Source organism: Canis lupus, chromosome 2 (assembly GCF_048164855.1).
Source record: "Canis lupus baileyi chromosome 2, mCanLup2.hap1, whole genome shotgun sequence".
Classification (NCBI taxonomy): Eukaryota; Metazoa; Chordata; class Mammalia; order Carnivora; family Canidae; genus Canis; species Canis lupus.
Window position 1 is genome coordinate 41598928 of NC_132839.1, and position 26427 is coordinate 41625354.

The 26427-nt window shown below is 50.5% G+C and overlaps 1 protein-coding gene across 1 annotated transcript in view; it reads right to left on the bottom strand.

The window, feature by feature from the left end:
• Positions 1–26095, bottom strand: part of ALDH1A3 (aldehyde dehydrogenase 1 family member A3) — a 37684-nt gene extending 11589 nt beyond the window's left edge. The window contains exons 1-9 of the mRNA XM_072796644.1: positions 25908–26095; positions 20449–20553; positions 18346–18486; positions 14092–14221; positions 13491–13552; positions 10744–10872; positions 9024–9137; positions 6209–6311; positions 3505–3689 (exon numbers count right to left, since the gene is read on the bottom strand). Of these exons, the coding sequence (XP_072652745.1) occupies positions 3505–3689; positions 6209–6311; positions 9024–9137; positions 10744–10872; positions 13491–13552; positions 14092–14221; positions 18346–18486; positions 20449–20553; positions 25908–26006 (1068 nt within the window). The 5' untranslated portion in view covers positions 26007–26095. The remainder of the gene's footprint in view (positions 1–3504; positions 3690–6208; positions 6312–9023; positions 9138–10743; positions 10873–13490; positions 13553–14091; positions 14222–18345; positions 18487–20448; positions 20554–25907) is intronic.
• Between the last annotated feature and the right edge of the window lie 332 nt (positions 26096–26427).

Here is a 26427-nt window from a genome sequence, read left to right on the forward strand (position 1 = left end):
CCAGTGTTAAAATTCCAAGTTGGATCCATACCTCACACCTTGTACCAGCATAAATTCCAAGCAGATCAAAAATTTAACCATGGAAAATGAAAGTTTTTCTCTCATGTAGGAAAAAGCCTCTATAATCATGGGCTGCTGATGGTCTTTCTATGATGTGAAATGCAGAAGCCAAAAAGAAAGATTGATAAATTTGAGTTGTAAAATAAAGGCAAAGACATCATACAAGCAAAGTCAAAGGCAAAACCACAAACTGGAAGAAAATCTGACAACCATATCATAGAACCAGAGCTAATCTTTCCTTGCATTTCAAGAGTTCTTGGAAGTCGAAGAAAAATGACCAGCAATACAAGAGAAAATATGTAAAGCACCTGCGTAGTTGATAGAAAAGATACTGCAAATGGCTTTTAAACATGATAAGATGTGCTGCCTTAAACATCATAAGTCATGCATGCATATTAAATTCAAACCAAGTGAGATATCATTTTGAACCATCAGATGGGCAAAATCCATGTTGTATCAGTAAGGCTGGAGACCCAGACAAGCTCATACAAGGTTGGTAGGAACACAGGTTGGTTGATCCTCTTGGAAGGTGATCTGGCAATGCTTATAGAACTTACAAACGAGCTCTCACTCAGCAATCCCACTTAGGACTGTGTCCCACTGATTTCTTTGCATGAGTGCAAAACGACATACTCTGAGACATTGCACGTAACTGTACACACTCGCCTGTACATCAGAACATGTCATTCGAATTCTGGTGAATTTTTACAGCAGAATTTTGTGTATACATGAAAAAGAATAGGGCGGGTTCTCATGGACTAGTATGGAAGGCTCCTCAAGTTTCTTACGAGGACACAAAAACCAAGATGCAAAGCAGGATGGATATCACAGTTATCTTTTGGGTAAAAACAGGAGGGAGGATATCTATAGATATTTGCATATATATGTGTATATATATGCATAAATGCGTATATAAAGAAGTTTTGGAGGGATACATGAGGAACTAAGACCAGGGGATACCCACGGGGCGAAGGTTAAGAACCAGGCCTATGAATGGAGTGGGGAGGATGGAAGAAAGCCTTTTCTTCACTGACCTTTATATGCGTTCTAGCTTTTAACCCCTGTATGTATTCCCACCTCAAGAAAGTAATTGAAACAACTGCAATGGATATAGTCGTATCTCAAGGTTCTCTCAACTTCTCTCTCAGTGAGCCAGGTCTTGGTTAAAAGTTCCAAGTTTGCTCTTTCCTCCTCCCTGGAGGACAAGAGGGCTTTCAGGGCTTCATCAAATTATAGGTCCTGAGTGGCTATGACCATTCTCTACGTATCTGTCCCGGAGGCAGTGCTGGGCCCCCGTGGAAAACCTGCAAATCCAGACTCCACTCTTCCTGATGAATCCATGTGAACACATTGTTTCAATCTAATAATCCCCCAAGAAATGTCCGCTGGAGCCTTCCCTTGCTGGAAGAACCTGCCAGAAGCGAAGGACGCGGCAGGGCACAACACCAGAGACAGAGCCGGATGGACCCCAAAGGACATGTCGAAAGCTGCACTTGGCTCTGCTGGAGAGGGCACTGGATCCTGCTCCCACCAGGTGGCCTGTGCAATGTTTTTGCGCCTCATTGCTCAAGTTGCCAAATAAACCTGAAAGATTTTGGAGCATTTAGCAAGCAACTGCCTGCAGTGGACACCGATCTAGGTCAGCTAGCTGTTTTACAGGCAGAAGACAGACAGGACTATTTAGACAGCTGTAAATCCTCTCTGAGTAAAAATCTTATTACTGTAGATGAAAAAGCACTTTGGGAGAAAAAAATCCAACAGTGTCCTAAAATAATATGCTGAGGTTAGGCGGCTTAAGTGAGCTTTCAAAAGGACTTTTAGCAGCAGCATCAAAAGCACCGATGAAATCAACACCCATTCTGCTTGAATCTGCTCTCTTGGAAGAGATTTCTGTATCTGGCTTCAAAAGTCAAGCCTGGAGCCTTGGAAAAGAGACTTATGAATAATGATGGGGTGAAAGGTTTTCCTTAGTATGGGATCAGCTCGCATATTTCCCACGGAGTCTGGATTAGCTTTACAATCACGGTGGATTTGATAATGGCATGTGGCCATGTTTGCATTCAGACCTGAAATCCAACCAAGGCCACTAGACAACTTCGTGTCACTGGCCACTGGGTTTGGAGCTGAGGTCTGGCAGGGTGGGGAGTTCTGGCCACAAGCTGGGATGCTTCTCCTTACCAGGGTCACGTGGCATTGGAGCCACAGGGCATGTGGACTGGGGCCTGGCAAGAATGGGCACGGTGGTCAGAAATGCACCTTTTGCACATGGTCCTCCCTCTTCGTCCCCACGGGATGGTAAGCAAGACCTGGCCTCAAGTCATGCACAGACATTTTTGCCACCCTAGATCAGGAAGCCTGTCATTTAATGCTCCCCCACCACCTTTAGAGAATAAAGACTTATTAGGTACCTTGAAATACTCATAATATTCATCCATTGCTCCCATTTTCCAAAGACAGGGAGGTTTGGAAGGAGCTTGGGACTTCCCCAAAGTCACAGGGCCAAACGTGCGCTCAGATCCACAGCTTCCCGAGTAAACACATGGTGCCAATGCGGTGGGGAAGCAGCCAGCTCCCGGCATAGACACAAGTAGGTGAGTCTTGACATGTGATTTGAAACTTCATGGCCAGAATAGGACTCTGGCTACAAGAAAAGTAGGTTGCTGTCGAGCTCCATTTCAATAATGCATGGGATGGTGAGGCTGCCCTCTTAAATATTTATCCATCTGCTGCACTGCATAATTAGTAAGAAAGTGATACAGGATGTGCCCTTTTAAAGAGGTTATTAAACCTCGTGGTTATGATCATTTTCATCCTGTCGTTAGTTTCGGAAAACAGGCCTCCAGAGACATGTTCTGCCCAGAGATGCAGCCCCATTCCCCGAGCCCTCTTTGCTCTCTCTCTCCACTGGGATTCTTTGGTTTCTGACGGTCACCTTGTCTTGTGAGCTCGAGGGAAGGCCTGGAGGCTGAGACTGTGGGCTCCAGCTACTCTGCCTCTGCCTGTACCTCGCCGCCCTTCAGCCAGGATTACAACCGTTCTCCTGCAGGGAAGACCAGCCAGGTAAGACAGCCTCTGCCTGAGTTTCTCTCTGGGGATCCCAGTGGCTCAGAGATGGGATGGTCCTCTTGGCTGGAGGGTGCAAGCATAAGGTGCTATGAACCCGGAATGCTTTTCTACTGCTGAGGCCCTGAGCTGAGCATTCTCTGTTGCAAAGAGCAAAACCTCTGTGTGTCCACTCCCGCTTTATGACCCCACGGAGACCTGATGGGACTGGACTGTTGATCGGCATCTAAACAAAAGCCTCGAGTGGCAAGTTTAGTCAGCCTCCCTTTTGCTTTGAGAGGGACCCTGGAATCGATAGAAAAGCAGCAGAGCTGTAAGGGGCCAGGGCCAGAGGGGCTGCCTGGTTCAGCCCCCAGACGCACTGACATATCAGTTGATTACCTGGGGCCCCTGTTCTGTTCTGATGTCAAAGGGGTCTCCGATGGGCCGTTTCTTGGCATATTCCACGCTCCTCCTGACAAACTCAGGGTAGATCTGCTCCTCCACGAACACCCTGGAGGCGGCTGTGCAACACTGACCTTGATTGAAGAACACTCCCTGATGGGCGCACTCCACTGCCAAGTCCACTGGAGGGGGGGAGGCCATGGCGGGGGCAAGAGGAAGCGATTAAGTCGTTAGGGCAGGACTGGTGACAGCTGTAACTCTAATTGCCCGCACTAGAAAACAGCCCTGGGAATGGCTGCATTTCAGAAATTAATTTTATTCCCGGCATTTCTCAATAGAGAGGATGGAAAAAAGGATTTCTGGTGTATCCAGTTTGGGGTTAAATCAGTCCCTGGGAGGACTGCAGGGCTTCTTTGCTGCTAAGGAGCACAGAGAGTTGTTACATTCCCCTGGTTCTTGGTTCACCTGCTCCTGGGTCCCTCCCTCTCCCCCTTTCTAGAGGACCCACAGTTCTAGAGGGATCCCTCCTCCCCCTTTCTAGAGGACCCACAGTTCTATAGAATAACCTCCCACAAGTATTGATGTAGACCAATTGGTGAGAGCTTTTCCACCTTGAGTCTCCTCCACCATCAAGTCTTATTAAGTCAGCTTCTTTTGCCTATTGAGTCTAAGTAATATTAACTTCATGTAGAACTCACACGGGTTAAAAAGAAAGCACTGATTCTGCCTGAAGGGTGCTCAATCTGAACTGGGCAGACATCGTGTTAAAACTAGAAGGGTGCTTACTAAGTAAAATCTTTGGGGGATGTGCTTCATGAAGAAGAATGCTCAGCAGGGTATCATTTACAGCTCCTGGTGTGGCTTCTAGTGCTCCACGGTTAGCTGGTTTTTGTGCACCCCCCACTCCCCTCCAACACACATACTGCTGCTTAGGAAATGTAGCTTTCCTCTTTCCACAGGCCAAAGCATGCTCCCCCCACCCCCCTGCCTGCCCTGGGGGTATGGGGCAGGTCATCCAGACACCCAGCATCGCTCTTGAGCAGCTCAGAGGAATGCTGCCCTCTGCTTTGAGAACCGAACCATTGCTTTCCAGCCAGGTCTTCCATAGAAGTCCCTATAGCAGCAGATAGCATCATAAGGATCTTGCCTTCCCTGCACCCTCCCCTTCTCTGTGCCAACTCACAACTGTCCCTCCTCTAAAAGAACAAATTCATTTCCTTCCTGTGCCCTGATGGGAGCCAGGGGTGGTGGCTGTAGGAGTGGGTGGGGGATGGGGGCATGTTACTAATTGACATCATGGGTGGATGCCAGTTATGCCAGAATTGAATTTTGTGGACTGGCACTGCCTGGAGGAGGAGCAGGAGATGGCTCCGGAGGGCATTTAGGACCATCATAAAACCTATCCTCAAACAGGAAGTTTTGTGTTTTAGCTATAGTTTTCTTCCCAGGTGAGGAGAGGGAATGAGCTGAGATAGAGATGGGGCACCCAGATATGGTGATCCAAGAATCCAAAACAGGGGTCCTGCCTCTTTAGGACTGGAGTATGGGACCTGAATGGGGCACCAGTCAGAACTGTTCCATGTGGCTCCAGAAACCAGTAGCGACACCAATGGTACTTCTACAAAGGAGCACCAACCCAGGCAAAAAATGAGCAATCTGTCTTCATGCCCAGTTTCCTCCTCCTTCCCTGAAGCTTGCTTTCTCACCCAGGCCACTCTCCCATGGAAAGCCAGCTTCAAGGAGAGGAAGTGATATCAGTCCTTTACACCTTAGCAAGAAATGGTGCTAGAATAATTTTACTCGGGATATTTGCAGTTCCCACCTTATCGGGAGTGTGGAATGGGAAGCTTTGTTCTCCATGAAAGGAATTTCTGGCACCAGTGGGCAGGTGGGGGAGGCTATTCTACAAGGTGCTTCAGGGTATCTGGGAAATCATGCTTCTTGTCGGTTGACCCTGTCAGCAGGTGAATGAATGCCCAATGAGGCCCTTTCTTCCTTCTTCTGGACATGACAGCCAAGAACAACAGATAGTTTCATATTGTGTCATGAAGCTCTGGTAAGACACAAACTGCCCCTGAGCTGCTTGGCAGGGTTGCTTTTCCAGGGCAGAGGCGGTGGAGAGAAAGAGAGAGAGAGAGAGAGAGAACCCAGACATGGGGCATATTTTTAAGGGTCCGCTGCCACTGGCCTCTCACTTGTCAGGCCTGAGAAGGAAGAAACATCTCAAGTTTCTGAGAGTCTAAGCACTGCAGGAAATACTGATCGGGGGGAGGGAGGTTGATTAATGCCTGTGAGTGGGGAGCACCTGCCCTGCTCCTCCTTCTCTTGGCCATCTCCCTGCACAGGGGGCTCTGTGAGAAGAATCTGGATCTGCTCTTTGTGGCCCCAGCTCTGCAGGGATGGGAACCATAAACATAATCTCGAAGGACAGAAACAGGCAGCCTCTGGGCCACCGCATAGGACATGTTTCTTTCCAATGCAGCTTTTCTATGAGCTATAAAGCTGATGTTTAGGTCACCATCTGCCTAGTTACGGCAGGACAACCCAAAGTGGAAAAACAGCCTGTGTGTGTGTGTGTGTGTGTGTGTGTGTGTGTGTGTGTGTGTTTCTCTCTCAGTTCATTCTGAACTTGGGCAAGGAAGCAGGGAGAGATTTATGGACTGCCTAAGCCCCAGCAATGCCCAGAAGGGGAGAGACTCACAGTCAGCATCAGCACATACGATGCAGGGGTTTTTCCCCCCAAGCTCCAGCGTCACCCTCTTCAGATTGCTCCGAGAGGCGGCTTCTTTAACCAACTTTCCAACCTTCAGGATGAAAAACAAACTGGATGAAACTTTGGATGGGGCAAGACCTGGTTTGAACATTTTGGACGAGCCTAGGAGGCAACAAGCACAATGTGGCCAGGGATTCTCTGCCTCTCCACCTAGGTGCCTTGGGCCATGATGATGCCTCTCCACTCCTGTGGCCTCTCCCCACATCTCCTCATGGATCAGACTTTGACATCACCGAAATCCTCCATCTGAGCTGCTCCACTTACAGGGGTGGAGTGGGAGCCTTTGGAAGGCCCAGGGATTTGCCCACAGCCACAGAGCTGGCTAGCGGCAGAGTCAGCTAGTCACTAGTCCTGGTGCCCATCCTTCCTGGCAGCAGACTGGGACAGCCAGTCTGGTAAAGGGCTCAAGGGGACCCAGGGGCAGTTGTTCCAACCCTCACTCGTGGGGGATGTGGTTCCATGTGGCTCTTTGGTATAATCTGAGGGAATCTCAAAAAGTTATGGTTAATGGGGAAGCTGATCATCAGGAGGAGAAGGAGCCAATTCTCTGGCAACAGACTCAGGACTGAGGCTTCCCCAGGGCTAAGAGAGAGGATTGGGACATTCACTCACCAGCCTCCTTCACGTGCCTAAAGGGTCTGCCTATCATTCCACACATTGCCAGAGGCTAGGCTTGGCCCATCCCAGAGCAGGCCCCCCAGATTCAGAGCTGGGGAGACTCTCAGGAGACGACTGCGCACATGGACACTTAGAGCCAGACAGCTGGCGAGAGGCAGGGCTGGGCTCTTCTCGGGCTGAGGCTGTTTGCCCCAAGACTAAGGCATGAGTGCATTTCAAAAATTAAGGGATCCCTGGGTGCTTCAGCGGTTTAGCGCCTGCCTTCGGCCCAGGACATGATCCTGGAGTCCCAGGATCGAGTCCCACATTGGGCTCCCTGCATGGAGCCTGCTTCTCCCTCCGCCTGTGTCTCTGCCTCTCTCTCTCTCTCTCTCTCTCTCTCTCTGTGTGTGTGTGTGTCTCGTGAATAAATAAATAAAATCTTTAAAAGAAAAAAAGTTCAAAAATTGGCCAGCTCGCGGGTGATGGACTGAATGACATTTGAAATAGTTCCGCGGTGACAGTGATCGTTCCCAGAGAGTGACAGAAGCAAAACTAGTGTGCACAGGCTGGCCATTCCTTGTGGGTTGGGGTGTGCTCTCCCGGCTGGATGCAGCAGGCGGACCTAGGGTGGGAAAACACCCCCGCCCCCCACTGATGGAGATGCCTGCCAGTTGAGCAATCTCTAGGACCACAGAGACCACTTTCTTGTCCTCGAGGTTAGCTGCGAGTGAGAGCACCACCCCCCTGGACCCATGGGCAGCCCTACAGACGCCTAGAGAGGGTTCAGGCAGAAAAGCCAGGCAGGGGGAGGAGAAGGGATGACTCTGCTATTAGGAGGGGCAGCAGCCAGAGGGCAGGAGCCATGCCTGGCACCTCTCTGGCCCCTCATCTCTCCAAGTCAGGCATGGAGCTGCTGCTCCATTGGGCATGCTGAGCACCCACAGCTATTGTGACACCATGCCGGGCCCCTGACTCGGCTTCTCTAGCAATGCTCACTCCAGCCAGCAAACGAGGGTGGAGGCAGTACTGACCAGCAGACCACAGGAGGGGGCTCAGGCTCCTGGCTGGACCAAATTAGTGGGGAGATGGGGACTCTTACTACTTGGGAAGCATTTACTCATTTCTCTCTCAGAATATTAAAAATAATTCCACATACAGGTGTGTAGCACTTAAAAGGAGGAGAGTTTACATCTCCCCCTACCCTGTGTCCCAGGACCTGTCCAGAGGTGGCCATAGGAAGAATTTCTTGGGTGTCTCATGGACAATTTCTGTTTCTCTCCACACACACTCTTCCTAATACTATAGCTATGTTCCCACAGTTTGCTTTTATTGTGCTGCAACCACAGATGGCAGACAGTTTTCCTTATTGGAATGGCTATAACACCTCGTCCAGAATGGATGCAGTAATATGGCAAAACAGGTCCTTGAAGGAGGCTCGTGAGAACATCTCTCTAAGTAGTTGCTTTGAAATGGAATTCCTGAATCTGAAGATCAAATTTGTGATCGGTAGTACAACATGGCCCTGTGCCTCGGGACGGGTGCGGGTGAGTGCCTATCCTCCCACAGCCTCCATTATACCAGATTCCAATTTTTACCAATCTGACAGAAAAAAGGAGACTCCTGACTTTCCTTTGAATGTGCACTTGCATTTCCCTGATTACCAACGAGCTAGGTCAAGCTTATTGGATGTTTGGTGTTTCTCTTCTCTGAATTATTCACTGTCCCACCATTCTGTGTGCTTTGTCTGTTTGTTTTTCCTTCTCATTGATTTTTAGGGATATTATGGATTTTTAAGCCTTGGAGAGCTGTATAAATTATGACTATTTTCCTCCCAGATTGCTATTTATCCTTTAACTTTGATTGTGACGTTGTTTTTCCTACAGATGCTTTACATTTTTATTTTATCTTATCTACCAATCTTTTCTTCTAAGGCTTCTGAGTTCTATTTGATGTTTATTTAGTTTGGAAACTGGACCAGTGTCTTTAATGATTTACTTTTTTTTTTTTTAATGACTGTTATGTACTAAAACGTGGTCATACTTAGGGTAATAACTCATCATTTAGCTGTTCAAAGGAAAAAATACCCTGGTCTCAGATCATACAATGACTGCTATGTTGACCAACAGCCAGTGAGGAGAGTTACCTCGGTGGACCCCGTGAAGGCTATCTTGCTGATATGAGGGTGAGAAGAAATTGCTGCTCCCACCGTCGGCCCAAATCCTGGCACGATGTTGACCACTCCTGGAGGGAATCCGACCTGGATGGAAATCGAGGTGGCATTCAGAACAGGAGATTGGACCAGTGTCTACCACAGACCACGCTTGGGCGGAGAGACCCAGGGCTGTAGGATGTCCACAAGCACCATGGCATCCTCACTGGGAAGCCAGGGCCCCAGTCATACAGCCACCCCAGGACCCAGACCCAGGCAACCAGTGTGCGTGCTGTGCCTGAGTGAGGCGTACATCCACCCTTCCTTCTAGGCAGCTCTTCATAACCCAAAATGGTGTCTGAGCAAAATGGCGGTGAGGCTCCACAGTCGAGCACCATTCTGTGCGTGTCCTTAAGTACCTCTGTGTGGATCTGTCTATGCATATGTATTCTCGGGGAGAAAAGAGATACCTTGGTTACAACCTCCCAGGCTCAGAGGCTCCCACAAAAAATCCTCTCTGAGCCTCAGATCCCACTCTTTAAACCTGCCCTATCAATGTTCCAAATGGCAACTCGGTATCACTCCCTCAAAGCTCCTGCTTATTGAACCTGAGCCACGCCCGGAGCCGGCATACCCTGATGGTGGGGACCGCCGCTTCTTTCAGTCAAGCTTCCTGCTTTACACCTGTGGCCTCTTGGTTAACCAAGGACACCACAAATGAATGAGGTGGGGGGGATGCTATTTAATGAATCATTACTTAATCTAATATCTAATGCTATTAAAACTGCATGATCTTAGGCAAGATTTTAGGACATGGTGCAGGAGTGAGTCTTTCGTTTCTCTAGGTGCTGTGTGTTAATGGTCGTGACCTTAGAATCTGTGAGTCTCATTAACAGAACATCATCATGTCCTCCATCACCAGGCAAAGGGAGGTGCAAAACCTGTCGGTTCCAGGTGGCTGCAGCCTTACTTCTAAGTGGTAAAGGTCATGCTTCCGGATCGTATGAGCCCAGCTGAGAAAGGACATGAATGAATCTTTTCTCCCATCCCTCTTCCCTTCCTGTTTCGTTTTTAACCTCTTTGCTACATACAAGTGGGGCACAGATCCACTGAAGCGTGTTGCCAGGTGTGTCTGGAAGGAGGTGTTTCTTTGGGCTGCATGTTTTCCGACAAAGTGGCTGCGAGGGCAGGGCTTGGGGAGGGGAAAACACTTGTCCCAGAGTCCCAGAGCAGAGCATTGGTGGGGAGGCTTGGGTGAGGGAGTCCCCCCTTTGGTGCAGCCCCTTCAGTGGGAGCTGGCAAGATTACCCCTCCAAGATAAAAATGGGCCATTTCCTCCACCACAAATGCAAGGCCCGGAGAACCTCCAAAGAGTTGGCTCCCTCTCCGGTGACCCTGCTGCAAATTCTCTAGACAAAACATTTGCTCCTAAACCATAGGTTTGAACCCATAATAAGAGTTAAGTATTCTCATTAGGATCAGTGGGAGGAATGAGTTTCTTCTAGCTCAGTGACCACAGGCAAGAGAAAGAGTGTACAGTTGCCAAGTGCAACACAGGAGCCGTTCCCTTCCCACTCGGCTGTGAGCAGGCTGGCACTGTCACGCACAGCTCAGCTCCACGGGGCAGCGTTATCTTGTGACAGTGGCCTGGTTCCGAGGAGTGGGAATATTATCAACAATGCATAATATTTTCTTTCTTTTTCAGGTGCCTTACCTCTTTGATCAGAGAGCCCAGATAAAGGGCAGTGAGGGGAGTCTGCTCCGCTGGCTTCACAACTATGGTATTCCCACAGCAGAGAGCAGGCGCCAGCTTCCACACCAGCATCAGCAGAGGGAAGTTCCACTACAATGAAACACAGAGGAACTTGCAGGGGGTGCGGGGGTGGGGTGCCTGGATCCACCCTGCACCTTGTCCTGGAGGCCCAGCAGTGTCTCCATGCAGGATATCTGTTTGCATGGTCTAGATTTGGGGCATAAGAGGTAATATAGGGGTGTGTAAAGATCGGAACTGCATTCCTGCCCCGTACTTCCTAGACTGCGTTCTAGGAGATGTTAATAAGTAGTCTTTGCAAAGAGGTTTCTGCTGTATGTGCCCTACATCTCCTCTTGGAGGTTTATGATGCCATCAATGAGTTAAAGGATCTGAAAAATACTGCAGGAGTGAGGCCCGCCCCTCCTAAACTCAGATGTCACAGGACCTTCCTCTTCTTCCAGAATAACATACGAAACCCCCACTGAATTGCTATTTGTTGAAATTCAGTTTGGGAAATGCTTTTCCTGTCATCTTTCAACTACAGAGGCAAGGATACCAAAGTCATTGTGACAAGAAGCCTAACAGCCACTGAACATTAACTCTGTTCCAGGTCCTGTTCTAGCCACTCACAAACACTTAACTCATTTGATCCCTACCCATCCATATGATACAGTCATATTATCACCTCCATTTCCAGATGAGGCACGGAAGGGAAAGTGACTTGCCCAAGATCACAAACTAGCAGGTAAAGGCCAGGATTCATAGCCTGTGTCCTCTGCTACACTGCCACTCCGAGTAGTATCTTTGATGAGGCAAAATGAAGACAAGCATCTCTAAGACAGCAGGTAGCTTGATTCTAGCTGTCCCTCAACCACTCTCATTCCAAAGGAGTTCCTTCGGCTCCTTATGTTCCAAGGATGCCAAACATAAGAGCTCTCTGCAAAGCTACACCGACAGGGCTGGCCGAGGGTGACCACCTCATGATACTGCCATTACAATTCCTCCCCCAGCTCTGTCTGGAATTCCTACCTCTAGACAATAAACATAAGATTCCAGTTCCCAAGGGCCAATATGCTCAGCTAAATGATGGCAGGTATTGTATTGGGTTCCCCCGACTAATGATCGGGGTTGCCTCTGCTTCCTGGATTCCCCACCCCCTTAGCACACAAATATCATCATCTTTCCTATCCAACAAGAAAATCCATACCTTCCCTTGGCTTCTGTCACTTCCAGCAGCATCCTTCTTTCCCTTTGAAGCTTCTTGGAAGAGCTGTGCCCACCTGCCCAGATCCTCTTATGTAAGTCCCAGCAGTGGGACTTCCACTGCACCTAATATCCTGACACCGATGTTGGTGAGCAAATCTGACAGTTGTATTTCTGTCTTTTTTATTCCTATAAAGGAAAGGCCCCTGTTGACCATAGTCTTTTTCTGGAACTGTATTCCATTCCTGGGATGCTCCTGACCCTAAATGCTCAGACTTCTCAGTGGGATCCCCTGATAGTCCATGGGATTTGGCCCCAGGCCCTCTTCTTCTCCCATTCTGTACCTCTCTCTGGATAACCCCCTCCCAACTTGGTGGGCAGAAACACCTCTGTCGTGACCACTGCCTGTGGGGTAGCTCCAGCCCTCACCTCTCTCTTGAGCTCCAGACCCAAAGATGCAGATGCCTAATGGAACTCTTTGCTTGGCTCTTCCACTGGCCTCTCTACCACACCTGCCCAGAATGACCTTCAGCTTTCATGTCCCTCCACCTCAACCTACTTCTCCTCTAGTCTTCCTCAAATCAACCAGCAACACCATCCACTCAATTCCAGCCAGGCCTCACCTCCAGCCTTCGATTAGACACTAAACTCTACCAAATCAAATTGCCTTATGAGCTTTCAAATCCATGCTTCTGCTTGCAGCAGGAGCTCCTCAAACAGTTCCTGTCCTCTCATTTTTCTTGATGGAGATTCCTTCCTCAGCCTTTTAACTGCCCTGCAAGTTCCTCAGGGGCAAAAGGCCAGGCCCTTTCCCTCCATGGCTTCAGGATCTGGTACCCTGGGGCCATGCTGGGCATACAGCAGGCTCTCAACTGTTGGTAGAAGGGATGTAGCTTCCTTCCAAGGTGCCACGTGTCTGCCCAGCCTCCTGCCCAGGTACTGCAGTGGCCTGGGACTTCCTTTGATAGATGGGCAGCATCACCACATTCCCTGGAACCTGCCCAGTGAATAAAGTTCCAGGCCCTTGGCAGCCACAGCCCATCAGGTGCCGGGCCTGTATCCCCTGATGTGTGCTCCTCCTCTTCCTCATCTCGTCCTCATCTAAGTGTGGCCTCACCAGCTATCCTGCTGTTGTCCTCCAAGTAGCTCAGGCACCTGGAAACCTTCACATAGACCATTCCTACTGCTTAGATAACCTGTTTTCCTATTGAACAACTCTTTCTCAAGGCCCACTTAAGAGACGGCTGCCCTAGAGAAACTGGTCATTCCTGAGCCCTCTGGTTGCAATCCACAGTGCCTTCTGCTGTACTTCAGGAGTCAGCGCCTTGAGAGCAGGAATTGGATGGAACCCATCCTGGTATCTCTCAAGTATCCAGCCCCAGGCCACAGCGCAAATGTTCGGTTAACTGTGCTGTGATCAAAACACACCAGAAACTGGTTCTAAAGACTACAGGGGAGTGGGGCAGGATCTACATGGATCTATCTAGAAAAGTCACCATACTTACAGGAGTGATGGCCCCACATACACCTATGGGTTCATGCCTGGTGAAGCACACAACATTGTCATCTGGAAGAGAGGTAATATGGAGAATACACTGGGATTCACCTATAAGGATTTTACGTAGCAAAAAGATGAGAAAGAAACCCAGAAGCCCACAAAGGTGTCAGCTCAAAGTCTTGTCTAGTCCACAAAGAAATGATCTTTAACTCAATTTTCAAAGTAAAATTCCTGGGGCGCCTGGATTGCTCAGTGGGTTGAGCATCTGCCTTTGGCTCAGGTCATGATCTTGGAGTTCTGGGATTGAGTGTTGGGCTCCTGGCTCAGCAGGAGCCTGCTTCTCCCTCTCCCTGCTGCTTGTGCTCACTCTCTCTCTTTCTCAAATAAATAAACACAATCTTTAAAAAAGTTTTAGAAAAGTAAAATTCCTTAGGAGAAGAAATTGCCACAGTGCCACTTCTTTTACAATAGGGCAGGGTGCCTTGGGAGGGAAAAACCAGGGGTGCTCTGAAAAGGCTAGCTGGAGCAAAGAGAAGACAAAGCCCCCCAAAACCAACGCTCCTCCCCTCTCCCCCTCCCATGAGGCTAGGAATCCTGTGTTCATTCACCTGTGGGGATGGTCCTGCCCTGTATTTTGTCAGCCCACCCTGCAAAATATCTGAGGGTTTTAATACAGCCCTCCAGATCGATGAAAAAGGCATGAAGGAACGGCTTCCCCGTGTCCATCGTTTCCAGGGTCTGCAATACAAAGACAACATCTATTTCAGATATAGTTTCCTTTTTAGCCATCAGGTGGTTAAGGCTATCGGTGCAGGAGAAGAGAGCACAGTCCTCTGACACTGCACGCGCAATGTTCCCCGTGTCCCTTCAGAAAGCAAGACACTCCATTTCCTTTAAGACCTGTCTCAGATTGTCAAGGATGACTTTTCTTTCAAAACACCCCAGTCTAGGGGATTGGCTAGGGCATGGGCATGTGTCCCCATGAAGAACAGCAGTAAAAGTCCGATTTGGAGCCTCGCTGGGAAGGAAGACACGGTCTTTGTATTTGGTCTTCTGTCTGGAGCACAGCTGTCTCAACTGTGTGGCCTGGCCACAGGGGTTTGTGCACTCCCAGGGGGCTCTCGTGAGTTTGGCTGCCTTTGGGGAGGCGGGAGAGAGCGCTCTCTTCCTCTAGCAATAAGGGGTGGGGATGCAGGTTCTTCCTTCCTGGCTAGGCTGACCAGTGTGGCTATAGAAAGAGTGACAGAGCCCCCAAAGGGTAGTGCCACCAGCACAAAGGCACAGTCCTCCCCAACTGGGCTGCCGAAGCCGGATGCACAGTTGGAAGGAGTAGGCTCGTCCTTGTGGTGAGGGAGGTGATTACCCAGGGCGAGTGTGCAGCCGCTCAATGGCAGGATTCTTTTCTATTTCCAGCCTGGGTTTAAGAGGACTCCTTTGTCCTTCAGACAAGCGGCCCCAGTTGAGCCCGGCGCTAAAACCGCCTGTCATCCATCTCTGCAGGAAGTGGCCACCCTGACACATAGCCTGGGGCTAGATTCTCATTTTAGAGTCCATGCAGTGAGCTGGTGATTCACTGGGGAAGAAAGGCCCCTCCACGTGCACCTGCATATACCTCATCTCTGGCTTTGACACCTCTGTTGTCACTTCAAGGTGTCCACACCAAGGCTGAAGATACCTAAGGTCACCCAGTGGAACACTGAATTTGGGGCATCTAACTTCCAGCCAGCACAGTGACCACTCCTTAGGCTGCTGCTCCAGGACATTTGCATCTAGGAAGACTGCAGAATGGCTACATAGGGTGCTCCAGGAGACTATCAGAACTTTGCTTCAGGGAGGAGCCACGCATTCCTAAACAGGAGCAACTGCTCCCCTCACTGGGCAGCAAGCCCTCAAATCCTTCCCTGACTCAGTTTCCTCATCTGTTTAATAATAATAATAATAATAATAATAATAATAATAATAATAATAGTAATAATAGGGGTACTTGCTTCATGAGGGCTGGGGTGAGGGCTAAGACAGGGCCTGCCCACAGGAAGTGCCATGCTAACTGTTTCATGATGACAGTAAAAGCTGTGATGATTATGGTCATCTTCCTTTTTGGAGATCCTTACTTGGGGACACCAAGGAAACAGGACTGTGAGTTGCTGAAGGTTACAGGGCTGGTCTGAGTCTGTTATGTATCCCCGTGCCCCCCAGCAGATGCTGCTCAGGCCAAGGTAACATCCAGTCACTGTATCTCTGGCTCCTATTAAGTTAAATTCCAAGTTGAAACTTGTTTTCCCATGGGAAACCCAACTGTTGCAAATCATGCCAAAAGGCCCAGGACCAGGCTACTCCTGACAGTACCTGTGGATCTGTCAGTGGGACCAGGAGTTTATTCTTAGCCCTTTTCTGGGATAGGACAAGGAAGAGAAAGGCAGGGGACCATGGCATAGCCTGCAGGGCATTCCTGCCTCTAGCCCTGGCTTACTTTCTCTGGCTGGATAACCTTAGACAGGTTCCTGAAACTCTCTGGGCCTCGGTGTCCTCATCTCTGCATTGGGATCATCAAAGTGCAGGCCAAGTGTCTAACAACAAGCCTGGTCCACGGTGAGTATTCAGCAAACGTTGGCTCTCTTTTGTTATTAACTTGGGCAAGTTTGCTTCCCAGAGTGACAACATGAATTTGCCAGGTTGGTTCTATGGAAGCTGTCCAAGCAAAACTGGGATCATAATGAGTGTAGACAGGAAATTCTTTTTAAGCATAAAAAAAGATTCACAGATGAGTGGACAGGACTGGACCAGGGAAATCAAGTGTCAGCTACCGATTGGGACTTTGAAACAGTTATTGCGGCTGGACCATGAGTAAACCACAGCTGCTCTCGAGTTTACTCCCTTTGACATTTTAAGAGAAAAACATGCCTTCTGAAAAATTGACACCCTGTAACTTGCAGATAGAAAAGAGTGAAGAAAAGGGCCCCACGAACCTGCCCTGAGACTCCGTTCGTGTGCCAAGGCTTAGAATGAGGAGGCCCAGAAACAGGGCTTGGGTTGAAAAGAGAGTAAACAGGGAGGGCCCCTATTTGGAGGTTTCCAGAAAGAGCACCTGAAGAGCCAGAGCCTGGGCCCCAGGTGCCTCCAGAAGGGGAGCAACGTGGGGCTGCCAGGTCCCCCACATCTGTTTCTAAACATTGAATACAGAAGTGAATACGTAGCTCTGTCAAAACCACTGAGGCGGCCAGAGAATGTGATGGAAAGGAACACTTCGCTGCATGAAAATGCAGGAAAACCCTATGGAGGTGGAGGGTGATGTGGTCCTGGTTCGAAGAACTGTATTTGCCAGTCATTCTCTTGTTCCTTTCATGATGTGGCAAAGAGCTGGATCTCGTTTCTCGTGGGCAGCAAGGTCCCAATGACAGAGGCAACTTGCTCTGTCTCTCCCAGGACCATGGGGCGGGCTGAAGGCAAAGGTGGCTCCCCAGCCCCTGCTCCCTAAGATGATACTGACGCTTGGGGACAGGGTGGGGAGGGGTGCCCAGGGCACATCCTCTCCCGCCTGCTATTAGCCCCCACGGACATTGCAGACCGATGAGCTCATGCTGGGTGAAAACAGAAATGTTTTTGAAAAAGCCAGTCTGGCAGCTTGAGAGAGCTGAGGCTGGCTCTCATTGCAGGAAGAAGCCAGAGGCTCCACGGACAGAAACGCTGACCCTGAGAGGGAGCCGCCCTCGTCCGGACTGGGGGCAAACATGCTGGACTGCCTGACTGGGCCAGAAGGCAGGAGAGCTCAGCTGTCTATGCAGACGCACCCTCGGGGCAATGCACCTAAGAGCAGCACCCCAGATACACAGTTCCCCCACTCTCCAGCCCCAAATCACATATCCACAGGCAAAAACAATTTCAGTGTCCTGGACGATGCGGTCTCCATGTAGGTAGCTATTCTACTGCTCGTTCCAGACATCAAATCAAGAGAGGAGGGAACTGGGGTGCCTGGCTGGCTCAGCTGGTTAAGCATCAGCCTTTGGTGCAGGTCATGATCTCAGGGTCCTGAGCTGGGATTGGAGTTGAGGTCTTTGATACCCTAAGATTCCCCATGACCAGGCTACCCTGCTCTCACCATCACTCCACACATACTCACCACTGCACAATTCAGGGGTGAAATGGGGTCATTTTTAAGTTCTATGGGAAATATTTTCTATATTAAGTGGTGGCATCTATTTTAATAAGTATTTGAAAAAAATATATATGCCAGCACATTAAACCTGTAATTTCATGGATCCTGTCACCTAGGATGAAGTTAGACTTAATAATAAAAGAGATTTCAGGTAGAAAAAAAAAAGAGTTAATTGGGACACCTGGGTGAGGCTCAGCAGTTGAGCATCTGCCTTTAGCTCAGGGCGGGATCCTGGAGACCCAGGATCGAGTCCCACATGGGGCTCCCTGCATGGAGCCTGTTTCTTCCTCTGCCTATGTCTCTGCTTCTCTCTCTGTCTCTGTCTCTCATGAATAAATAAATAAAAAATCTTTTTAAAAAAGTTAATTTCATAAATGTACAGGTAGGACCAGGATATGGCCTCAATCATCTGGTGGGCCATGATCCTCCTGAGTCTGGGAGCCACCAACGCAGCTGAACTTCCTCCAGGCAACTTCTTGGTCAAGAACAAAGGCGGGGGGAGGCAAAAGTCTGACTTCAAAACAGAAAGGGTTTGGAGCTAGAAGGTGTGGACACCTCTCTGGCAGGTGTGCCTCCTGCCAGAGAGCTAGACCTCAAAGGACCCAACACATCTACCTCCATACAAAATCAGCACCCTGGATCTCCCCCAAGCCCCATAGGGGGCCAGGTGGTCCCACTCCTGCCCTGCCGCCTGTGTACATATACTCACAGCCAGGATAGCGCGGTCCCTCTCCACAAGGTCAGCCAACTGATGTAACAGCCAGCCACGGCCCAGGGCATCCAGGCGGCGCCAGGGTGAGCCCCTCTGGAAGGCGGCATGTGCGGCCTCCACTGCCTTATCCACGTCAAGCTGAGTGGCCAAAAACCAGAAAAGAGTGTGTCACCTCTTGTAGGAACTGCGTTTTGGGAACTCAGCAGTCAGTTTCATCGGCTAGCAGACACCTGCCTCCATCACGCTGCAGAGGAGGGAGGGTGGTGGTGGTCAAGGTGGCAGCTCAGTTTGAGATCACTGGACCTGGTCGGGGCTTCCAGGTGACTTTTTGCGTCTTTACATCATGTATCTTTTTCAAGATTTCTACATCGGCCAAGTATGAACTTCCCTTCTGATTATAAAAGCGTGTTAAAATAGCTTGTAAGACAACCGACCTTAATTATTTTTCTTGGTGACCCAAATGGGAAAAGATTTTCCACTTGCTGGCTCAGTTTGGACACACACACCCCTGCAGTTCATCAGTTAGGTGGGAAATGTCTGTCTTGGCATTTTATTCAAGCTGAGGACTGCGGTCCGCAAGTGAGAACAGGGCATGAATGCTTCTCGGGATCTCAGAACTGACCACATCGGAAAAGTCCACAGACAGGGAGGATCTGGAACTTTTCTCTTCTTCGGCCTCACCTCCACCCTACCCCCCCTCACCCCGCCCCTACTCGGCGGGGCAGAAGTGTTGCACCATTCCATGGGCAGGAACTGGATTTTCTGTGCACCCATAGGAGAACCACAATGGAACCTTCTTCTTAAAAGGAAAGAAGTGAGAGCTGTTTAGAGCTGTTTAATGTCACTCATTCTTATTTCAGGAAAATGAGTTAAGGCTTGGTTGCTGATGAGCAATGGCTCATGTCCCAGGCCCCGCTGAGCCTCATTTCCCTAGGGAAGTGTATACAGCAGGCAAGGGCTGCCGATGCAGTTAAGAGTGATACTCCACCAAGATCCTGTGTCTCCTCGTCCCAGGCTCTGGGTTGGAGGCCGGGGCCTCTCCAACTGCAGTGGACGGGAGAGCCTCTGTTTCTGGGTTCTCAGAGCAGTCCTCCAGACCAAGGGAAAACCAGAGCCTGGGGCAGGGATCTCATTCTCTTCCTTGATAACTGGGTACTGTACTTGGGGATCACCCACTGGGAATCCCACTCCACATCATGCCCCCCACGCCCTAGCCACCCCACGTCCTCATGTCATATAGAGATGAGCTCCTTGATGCTACTATCTTTGTAAACAGAGCTTAGCTTGAGGGACTGTGCATATGAGAGTCTGTACAGGTAGAACCACTGTGTGGGGGGAACTGCCTGTTACAGAACTCTCACTGGTGGGATCAAATTCAAGCCTATTTTACAGGTATCTTTCACCTTGCCCATATTCAATGTTACCCATACACTTAGAAGAACATCAGATGATTAGTGGTTGAGGAGAGGTTTAGATTTCTCTTCCCTCCTTAGAAAATCTTTACCTTCAACCTTTCCTCTAATGGCACATATATTTAAAAGATACTTTCCGGCTTTGAAATGTATCAAGGATACATGCCAGAAGTCCCTTATATATATAAGTACATACATCATTACAAAGACTGTAGCTTTCTGTGATCATTTCAGAGAAATCTGGTGATTGCATGATGTTATTACCCCCGCATGACTTGGTTAGCAAGTCGTTTTCCCTTTAAGGTTTTTTTTTTTTTTTTTTTTTAGTGTCTCCTGCTAGAATGCTGCACTTGGTGAAACATACCAGCCGGAAATGCTTTCTGGAAAGATGGTTTCATGCCTCCAGGTTCAAATCATTGATAAAAACCTTTCCTTTAGCCATGTGATGAGGATAGCTGAGGTCATCCTTATAGACGGGGGAACATCTATCAAAGGAGAGTGACTCTGCAATGGATCGTCCCTAATTGATCCCATTCTGGGCCATGTGTCTGAGAAGGAGCTCACTTAGGTCCTACCCCAAGTATGGGCCAGGTCTGTCTTACAGCTAAGCCAAACCACCTCCTTATCCTTTAGTTATCTGTAATTTAATTACTCTGGGGGTGGGGGTGGTAGTGGGGGAAGCACTCACCTTATCTCCTTCTTCTACTTCACATATTTTTTCTAGAGTTGAAGGATTATATGTGGCAAACTTTTTTCCACTCTTGGATTCGTGCCATTCATTGTTGATGAATATCTAACCAGGAAAGGAAGTTGTAATGCATTAGGGCTTAAATCAAAATCGTATCATTCCAACATGCTGAGGACCTTAGGTAACGTCTTGTCCTCCCTCCCCTGCCTCCCACCCTTTTATAGACGGGACCTGGAGGGGAAATGGAGTCACATGCCCAACCAGGAGCACACTCAGAATTAGAATCCAAGTCTCCTGACTTCTAATACATTTTCAGAGAATTACGTTTTGTCATAATGAAACTAAAATCATTTAGACAATTTTTTTGTCTCTCTCTTTTTATTTATTTTTTAAAAGGTTCTATTTATTCATTTGACAGAAAGAGAGAGAGAGAGAGAGCACACATGCACACACAGGCAGGGAGGAGGGGCAGAGGGAGAGGGAGAAGCAGGCTCCCCGCTGAGCAGGGAGCCCAATGAGGGGCTGCATCCCAGGACCCTGGAGTCATGACCTGAGCCAAAGGCAGACGCTTAACTGAATGAGCCATTTAAAGCATTAACATGGATTCATGGAGGAAGAGCTGAGTTAAATAGTTAAAGGGTATAAGTTAAATCCTACACCCTCATCGAGTTTGGGGGAATATTAAATAGGTTCATACATATAAAGTGCCAAGGGATCACCTGCCCCTGAAGGGTAGGTCAGCAGTGAGCACTCCTTCTGCCTCCTCCTTGCCAAAACCCTCAGCCAGATTGCCGAGGAACTGGCTTTCTACAAGAATCTTACTATATATACTCCTTAATCTTCACTGATATACATTAGTACACCTCCCCCATTCTCTTTAAAATGTCTATTTTTATGGTGGCCTTACTAAAAGCCAGTGTTGGACTACAAAGAAAACTATCTGAGCTGGGAAATGTTCTGGTTGTATGAACAGATGCAGCAAATAACCGTTTATATCTAAAACCAAAGACTTCATCCACAAAAATCACTTCATTCAGAGCCTCAATTATCTAGAACACAGTTGAGAATAAGGACGTTAAAAATAAGAAGACATCACGAGTGAATGAAAAAGAATTCACAAAGTTCCCATGCTGAAAGGTGTGTGCTGTTTACTCTTAGTTTAGTCTGCTAACTGCCTTTGAAAGGCACCATATTCAAGGAGAGGGCCTTTGGAGAAGAACCAGGAACAGAGGTGACAGATAATGTACAAAACACATTTTGACAGTGTGCAGGGCCCAGCTACCCAGAGGGGACAGACAATCTGCTGCCATACCACCTTGGGACAGCGACAGCGTTGTCATCACAGCTCACAGCCCACAGAGACCCCAGTCACAGACACGGGAAAGATGCTTTAGAAGCCTTTCCATCAAACGAAATGCCATCAATAATTTCTAAGTACAGAACTAGCTCATCGAATTCCGTTTCTGTATCTATATGCATCTCTTTGCTTGTCTTTGAGTCATTTAAAAGAATCGTGTCGCTCCAAGGGCTAATTCCAGTTACTGTGAATTTTATTCATTTGGAACACTTGACTCCCCAGTGATGATAGATGAGAGGGGAGACATCTCATCCAGTGTGCGGCTTGGTTACTGTCTCCGTCCTGGGCTCTCCTGTGAAAACTCCAAGACTCACTGGGAAAGAAACTCAGTCTAGGGGAGACCGTTTTGATCACTCTTCCCGGGAGAGTGGGAACAAAGCACGGAAGGCCAGCTCTTGCCGGGCAGGTGGGCAGAGGCACCTTGTCCCCCGTGTGGGATCCAGAGCTGAGAGCATCCCTTGCCTATAGGATGTGCCCATCCGACTTCTGGAAGCTCAGTGCCTTCACCATGAGGCCAGGCCCCCAGGGAAGCACGTGGAACAAGCCAGGCTACAATTACAGGTTTATTCTTCCAGCTGAAACCAAATCCAGGAGTTCACTCTTGCCATCCAGCAAGTAATCACTCGGTAACAGCGAGAAATTAATAAGTGGAGAAGAGAGGTTCAGTTAGCGCGGGGAGGGAAGTGCAGCCAGAGAGAGAGGCCTCTTTGTCGGAAGATGAAATTTCGTGGGTTAGAAAATACAGACCATCAGTGAAAACTGCTGATTCTAGATCCTTCCTGGTATCAATTCCAAGGGGGAGGGAAAGTGAGGAGATGGTAGAAGAGAATATAAATAAGGAGGATGGAAACAGATTGCAACGATCAGATGTCTATAATACTTCATCTCCAAGCATGTTCATTCCTCAAAGAAAAAAAATTACTTGGTCAGTCATGACATTAATCTGTAGTCCCTTCTTACCAGAGACATTAAAAAACAAAACAAAACAAACCAGTCAGACTCCTCAACCCTAACCATACTTTCCCATCATGATGTTGCCAATTTAGCAAAAAATTTTTTTCTGTATACGATGCTAGTAAGTAATCTTATAAGTGGTTTCTATTGTTGATTTCCTCCCCACTAAAACAAAACAAAAACACAAATAAAGAAAGGGTCAGTAAGTGTGGCCTACCAATCATGCTGCCTGTACTGCATTGAGCCCCAAATCAGAAAAATGTGCCTAGAAAAAAAAATGTTCTCCTCGACTTGTGAATTGGTATCAGATAAACCTTACAGAGGTATAAAAATTAGGTTATGGAATTCATATTTTACTGTAGGAGTGGAATGGCATGTTGTCCGGGCTGAGCCGGAAAACCACAACTGCTCAGAGGAGCCCGGTGCCCCGGGGTGGAGGTGAAGGTGGTGGCCACTCAAGCAAGGGCTGCTGATGTCAGTGACCATAACTTCCATCGGACTTCAGCTAAACTCAAGAGAGTATGTTTTCAGAACAGGAGATTGGAGGGAATTGTATTTCTTATAAAAAGGGATCAGAAAGAGGGTGTTTGAGTGAACCAGAAACTCCTAAAGAGAATCTCTGTCAGTGGAAGAAATTTTCAAAGGAAAGGAAAGGAAAGGATCGCCCTAAAGTGAAAGAGGCTGCTATCCTCTGAGATCTGGGGTGGGTGGGGGGGGGGGTTGGGGGAGAGGAATGCTGAAGGCGACCCTCCCCTCACTAGTGTCACAAAGCAGAGCCAGTGTTAAAATGTGAGATCAGGGGTGTCTGGGTGGCTCAGTCAGTGAAGTGTCTGCCTTTGGCTCAAGTCAAAATCTCGGGTTCCTGGGATGGAGCCCTGAGAATCTGGGGTCCCTGCTTAACAGGGAGTCTGCTTCTCCCTCTCCTTCTGCCCCTCCCCCTGCTCATGCTTGCTCTCTGGCGGCGTGCGCACGCTTTCTGTTGAATAAATTAATAAAATCTTTTTTTAAAAAATGTGAGAACAAATGAAGAAGCTGTGACAAGGCCATCCTTCTGGAAACAGGACTTATCCTAGGAAATGGTTCCCCCCAAACTGGGGCTCGGATCCACCATTTCTGGCATGTCCTCCATTAACAAGAAGCTCCATGAGTCCCATCTGAAAACTAACAGGCCTTTACCGGGCTCACACACTCCACCCCTCCCCACTGCCTGCTCCAGGGCCTGGGTTCTGCAGTTCTGGGTTTCCTGCTTCTTTCCCAGGCCCCGTCTGCTGTCTCTCCAGCCAGAGGCTCCCTAAGCGTTGCTTGCTGGGGTTGTTGTCCATCAGCCACCACCACACAGGCTGCCTGTGCCCTGCTGCTGTTAGGGGTAGGCCTCAGTGGTGGTCGGCCTGCGGGCCAGGAGCAAGGACAGAGCCACAGGGAAGCAGGTACGGTGGCCTGGTGTCAGGCCATAGCAGCTGTCATGGCCTGAGAGCCCCTAAGGATCTCTATCTCATTGCTTCTCCCCAGTCTGTTCCACTAGGAAGAGGGGGCACGCAGCAAGACAAGAGACACTGGTCGCTCTGCGAATCTGCTAAGATCCTCCTCTATATCCACTTGTGAAGGGCCATAGAGACTTGCAGAGCAAGAAGGAAACTTCCATAGGTGGCTGCATTGCTCTGAGAGGCCTCAAAAAGGTAAAAAGGCAAAGGACACTAACATGGGCAATTTCTGGCTTCTGCATCACAACCTCATAAAACAAAAATAAAACAAAACCACCCCACCACCACCACCACCATCACCACCACCAGGTCAGCATCTGAAAAGTACTATTCTTACTGTTCCCCGAACTGGTGATGGAATTTTCGCTCTGAAGCTGATACCACTAGGGAAACTACATTAAAAATAATCTCCAGCGTTCATGGCGAAGTGTCTTTGTTGATTACGGAGCCCTCTGAAAACAGTTAATTTAAAATGTCATGTGATCAGAGGCAGAGCCGACATGAAGTGCCAAGAGACCAAAATCTGAAGGCCACACATAGTGGCCTGCAACTTTCTCCGCTTGATTAAAACTATTTGAGGGACATAATTGCTACTTTTGAAAGTAAAATTGATGGGGAAATTTTCTCAGCGCTGCGGCAGCTGGAGTTGGGAGCTAGGGATAAGATGCAAATTAAAAGAAAAATGAAAAGGAGGTTAAGTTGGGGAAGGAGAAGCCAGCCGAGGCTCCGGCCCCAGTGCACAGCTCCAGCCTCCGAGCAGCTTCGGGGTGTCCTCCCACGGATCGCGCTCCCTCCCGGCCGCCCTGCCCTCCGCGGCCCGGGCTCCAGGCCTCGCCGGCTTCCTTCTGCCCTAGGCAGGTGATCTCACCGCTCTGCCGACGCTCCAGCCTCCCCAGCCCAGCGCGAAACAGCAGAGACCGCAGGGGCGCGGCCCGGTGGGGCCTGGCCCCCCGCGGCTCGCAGGCCGGCTTGGGAGCCCGCGGGCAGGGAGCGCAGTCCCAGCGTGTGGGAGCCGGGGCCGCTGGGCTCGGGCAGCCTCGCCGGGGCTCACCTTCCTGCCCACCTTGGGTAAACCATGGTGGGCCTGGCACGGAAGGCACGAAGCGCTCGGGCGCTCCCGAGGACGTGGTTCTGGACGTCTCCAGCGCGCCCCGGGCTTCCAGGCCAGCCCCCGGTGTTCCCAGGCACCCCCCGACCCTCCCGCAGCCCGACCCGTTCAGCCCCCGGAACCCGGCCGCAGGGCCCGCGGGGAGGCCGGCGAGCCCGGGGCGCCGCGGCCCGCCCCTCCGCTCGCCTCCCAGGCGGGCCCGTAAGGGCACGTCGGGGCCGCGGCGGCTGCAGCCACCCCGGCCCGGCTCGGAGGCCGGCAGCGCGGAGCCCCGCCGCCCGGGAGCCCGTGCCCTGCGGGTGCGCGGCGGCCGGTCCCGCCCGCGCCGTCCCGCCTCCCGGCGCGGCTCCGAGAGGGCCCGACCCGGGCGCGGAGGCTCGGGTCCGCGGCGCGCGGGGCCAGCTCGGCGGAGGGCGCGCCGCCCGCAGCCCGGCACCCTCGGGGCGGAGCGCGGCGGCGGGGCTCCCGGCCCGCGGACCCCCGGCCCCGCCGCCGCCGCCGCCGCCGCACCGCCCAGCGCCGAGCCCGCGGCCGTCGGGCAGGCGGGCGCCCGCCTCACCTTGGTGAACTCGACCTCCAGGCTGCGGACGGGGCGCGGCAGGGCAGGCGGCTTCCTGTCCGGCTGCCCGTTCTCCACCGCCCCGTTGGTGGTGGCCATGGCTCTCCTGCGCTCCCCGGCCCCAGGCGCCCGAGTCTGCGGCGCGGGCTCCGGCCGGAGGGTGCGCAGCCTGCTCGCGGGGTGACAGCTCCGCGCCGCTTTATGGAGCGACCCACGCCTCCCGCCCGAGGGGGCTGTCTAATTGGCTGCAGGACCGGGGGAAGGGCGGGCGCGGACGGGAGGGGAGGGGAGGGGAGGGGAGGGGAGGGGGCCGGCCTGCCTGCCTCACCCCACCCCGCCCGCCGCCCCTGCGGAGTCCGGCCACCCCCCGCCCGGCCACCGCGCCGCGCGCTCCCCCGCCCCGGGGGCTGCCCCTGGAGGAGCGCCCCGAAGCGCCCCCGGGCTCCGGAAGCGCCGGGGCTCGGGCAGCCGGCCGGGGCGCGGAGTGGGGGCGCCGGGGGCGCCGGGTCGGCTGCTCTGC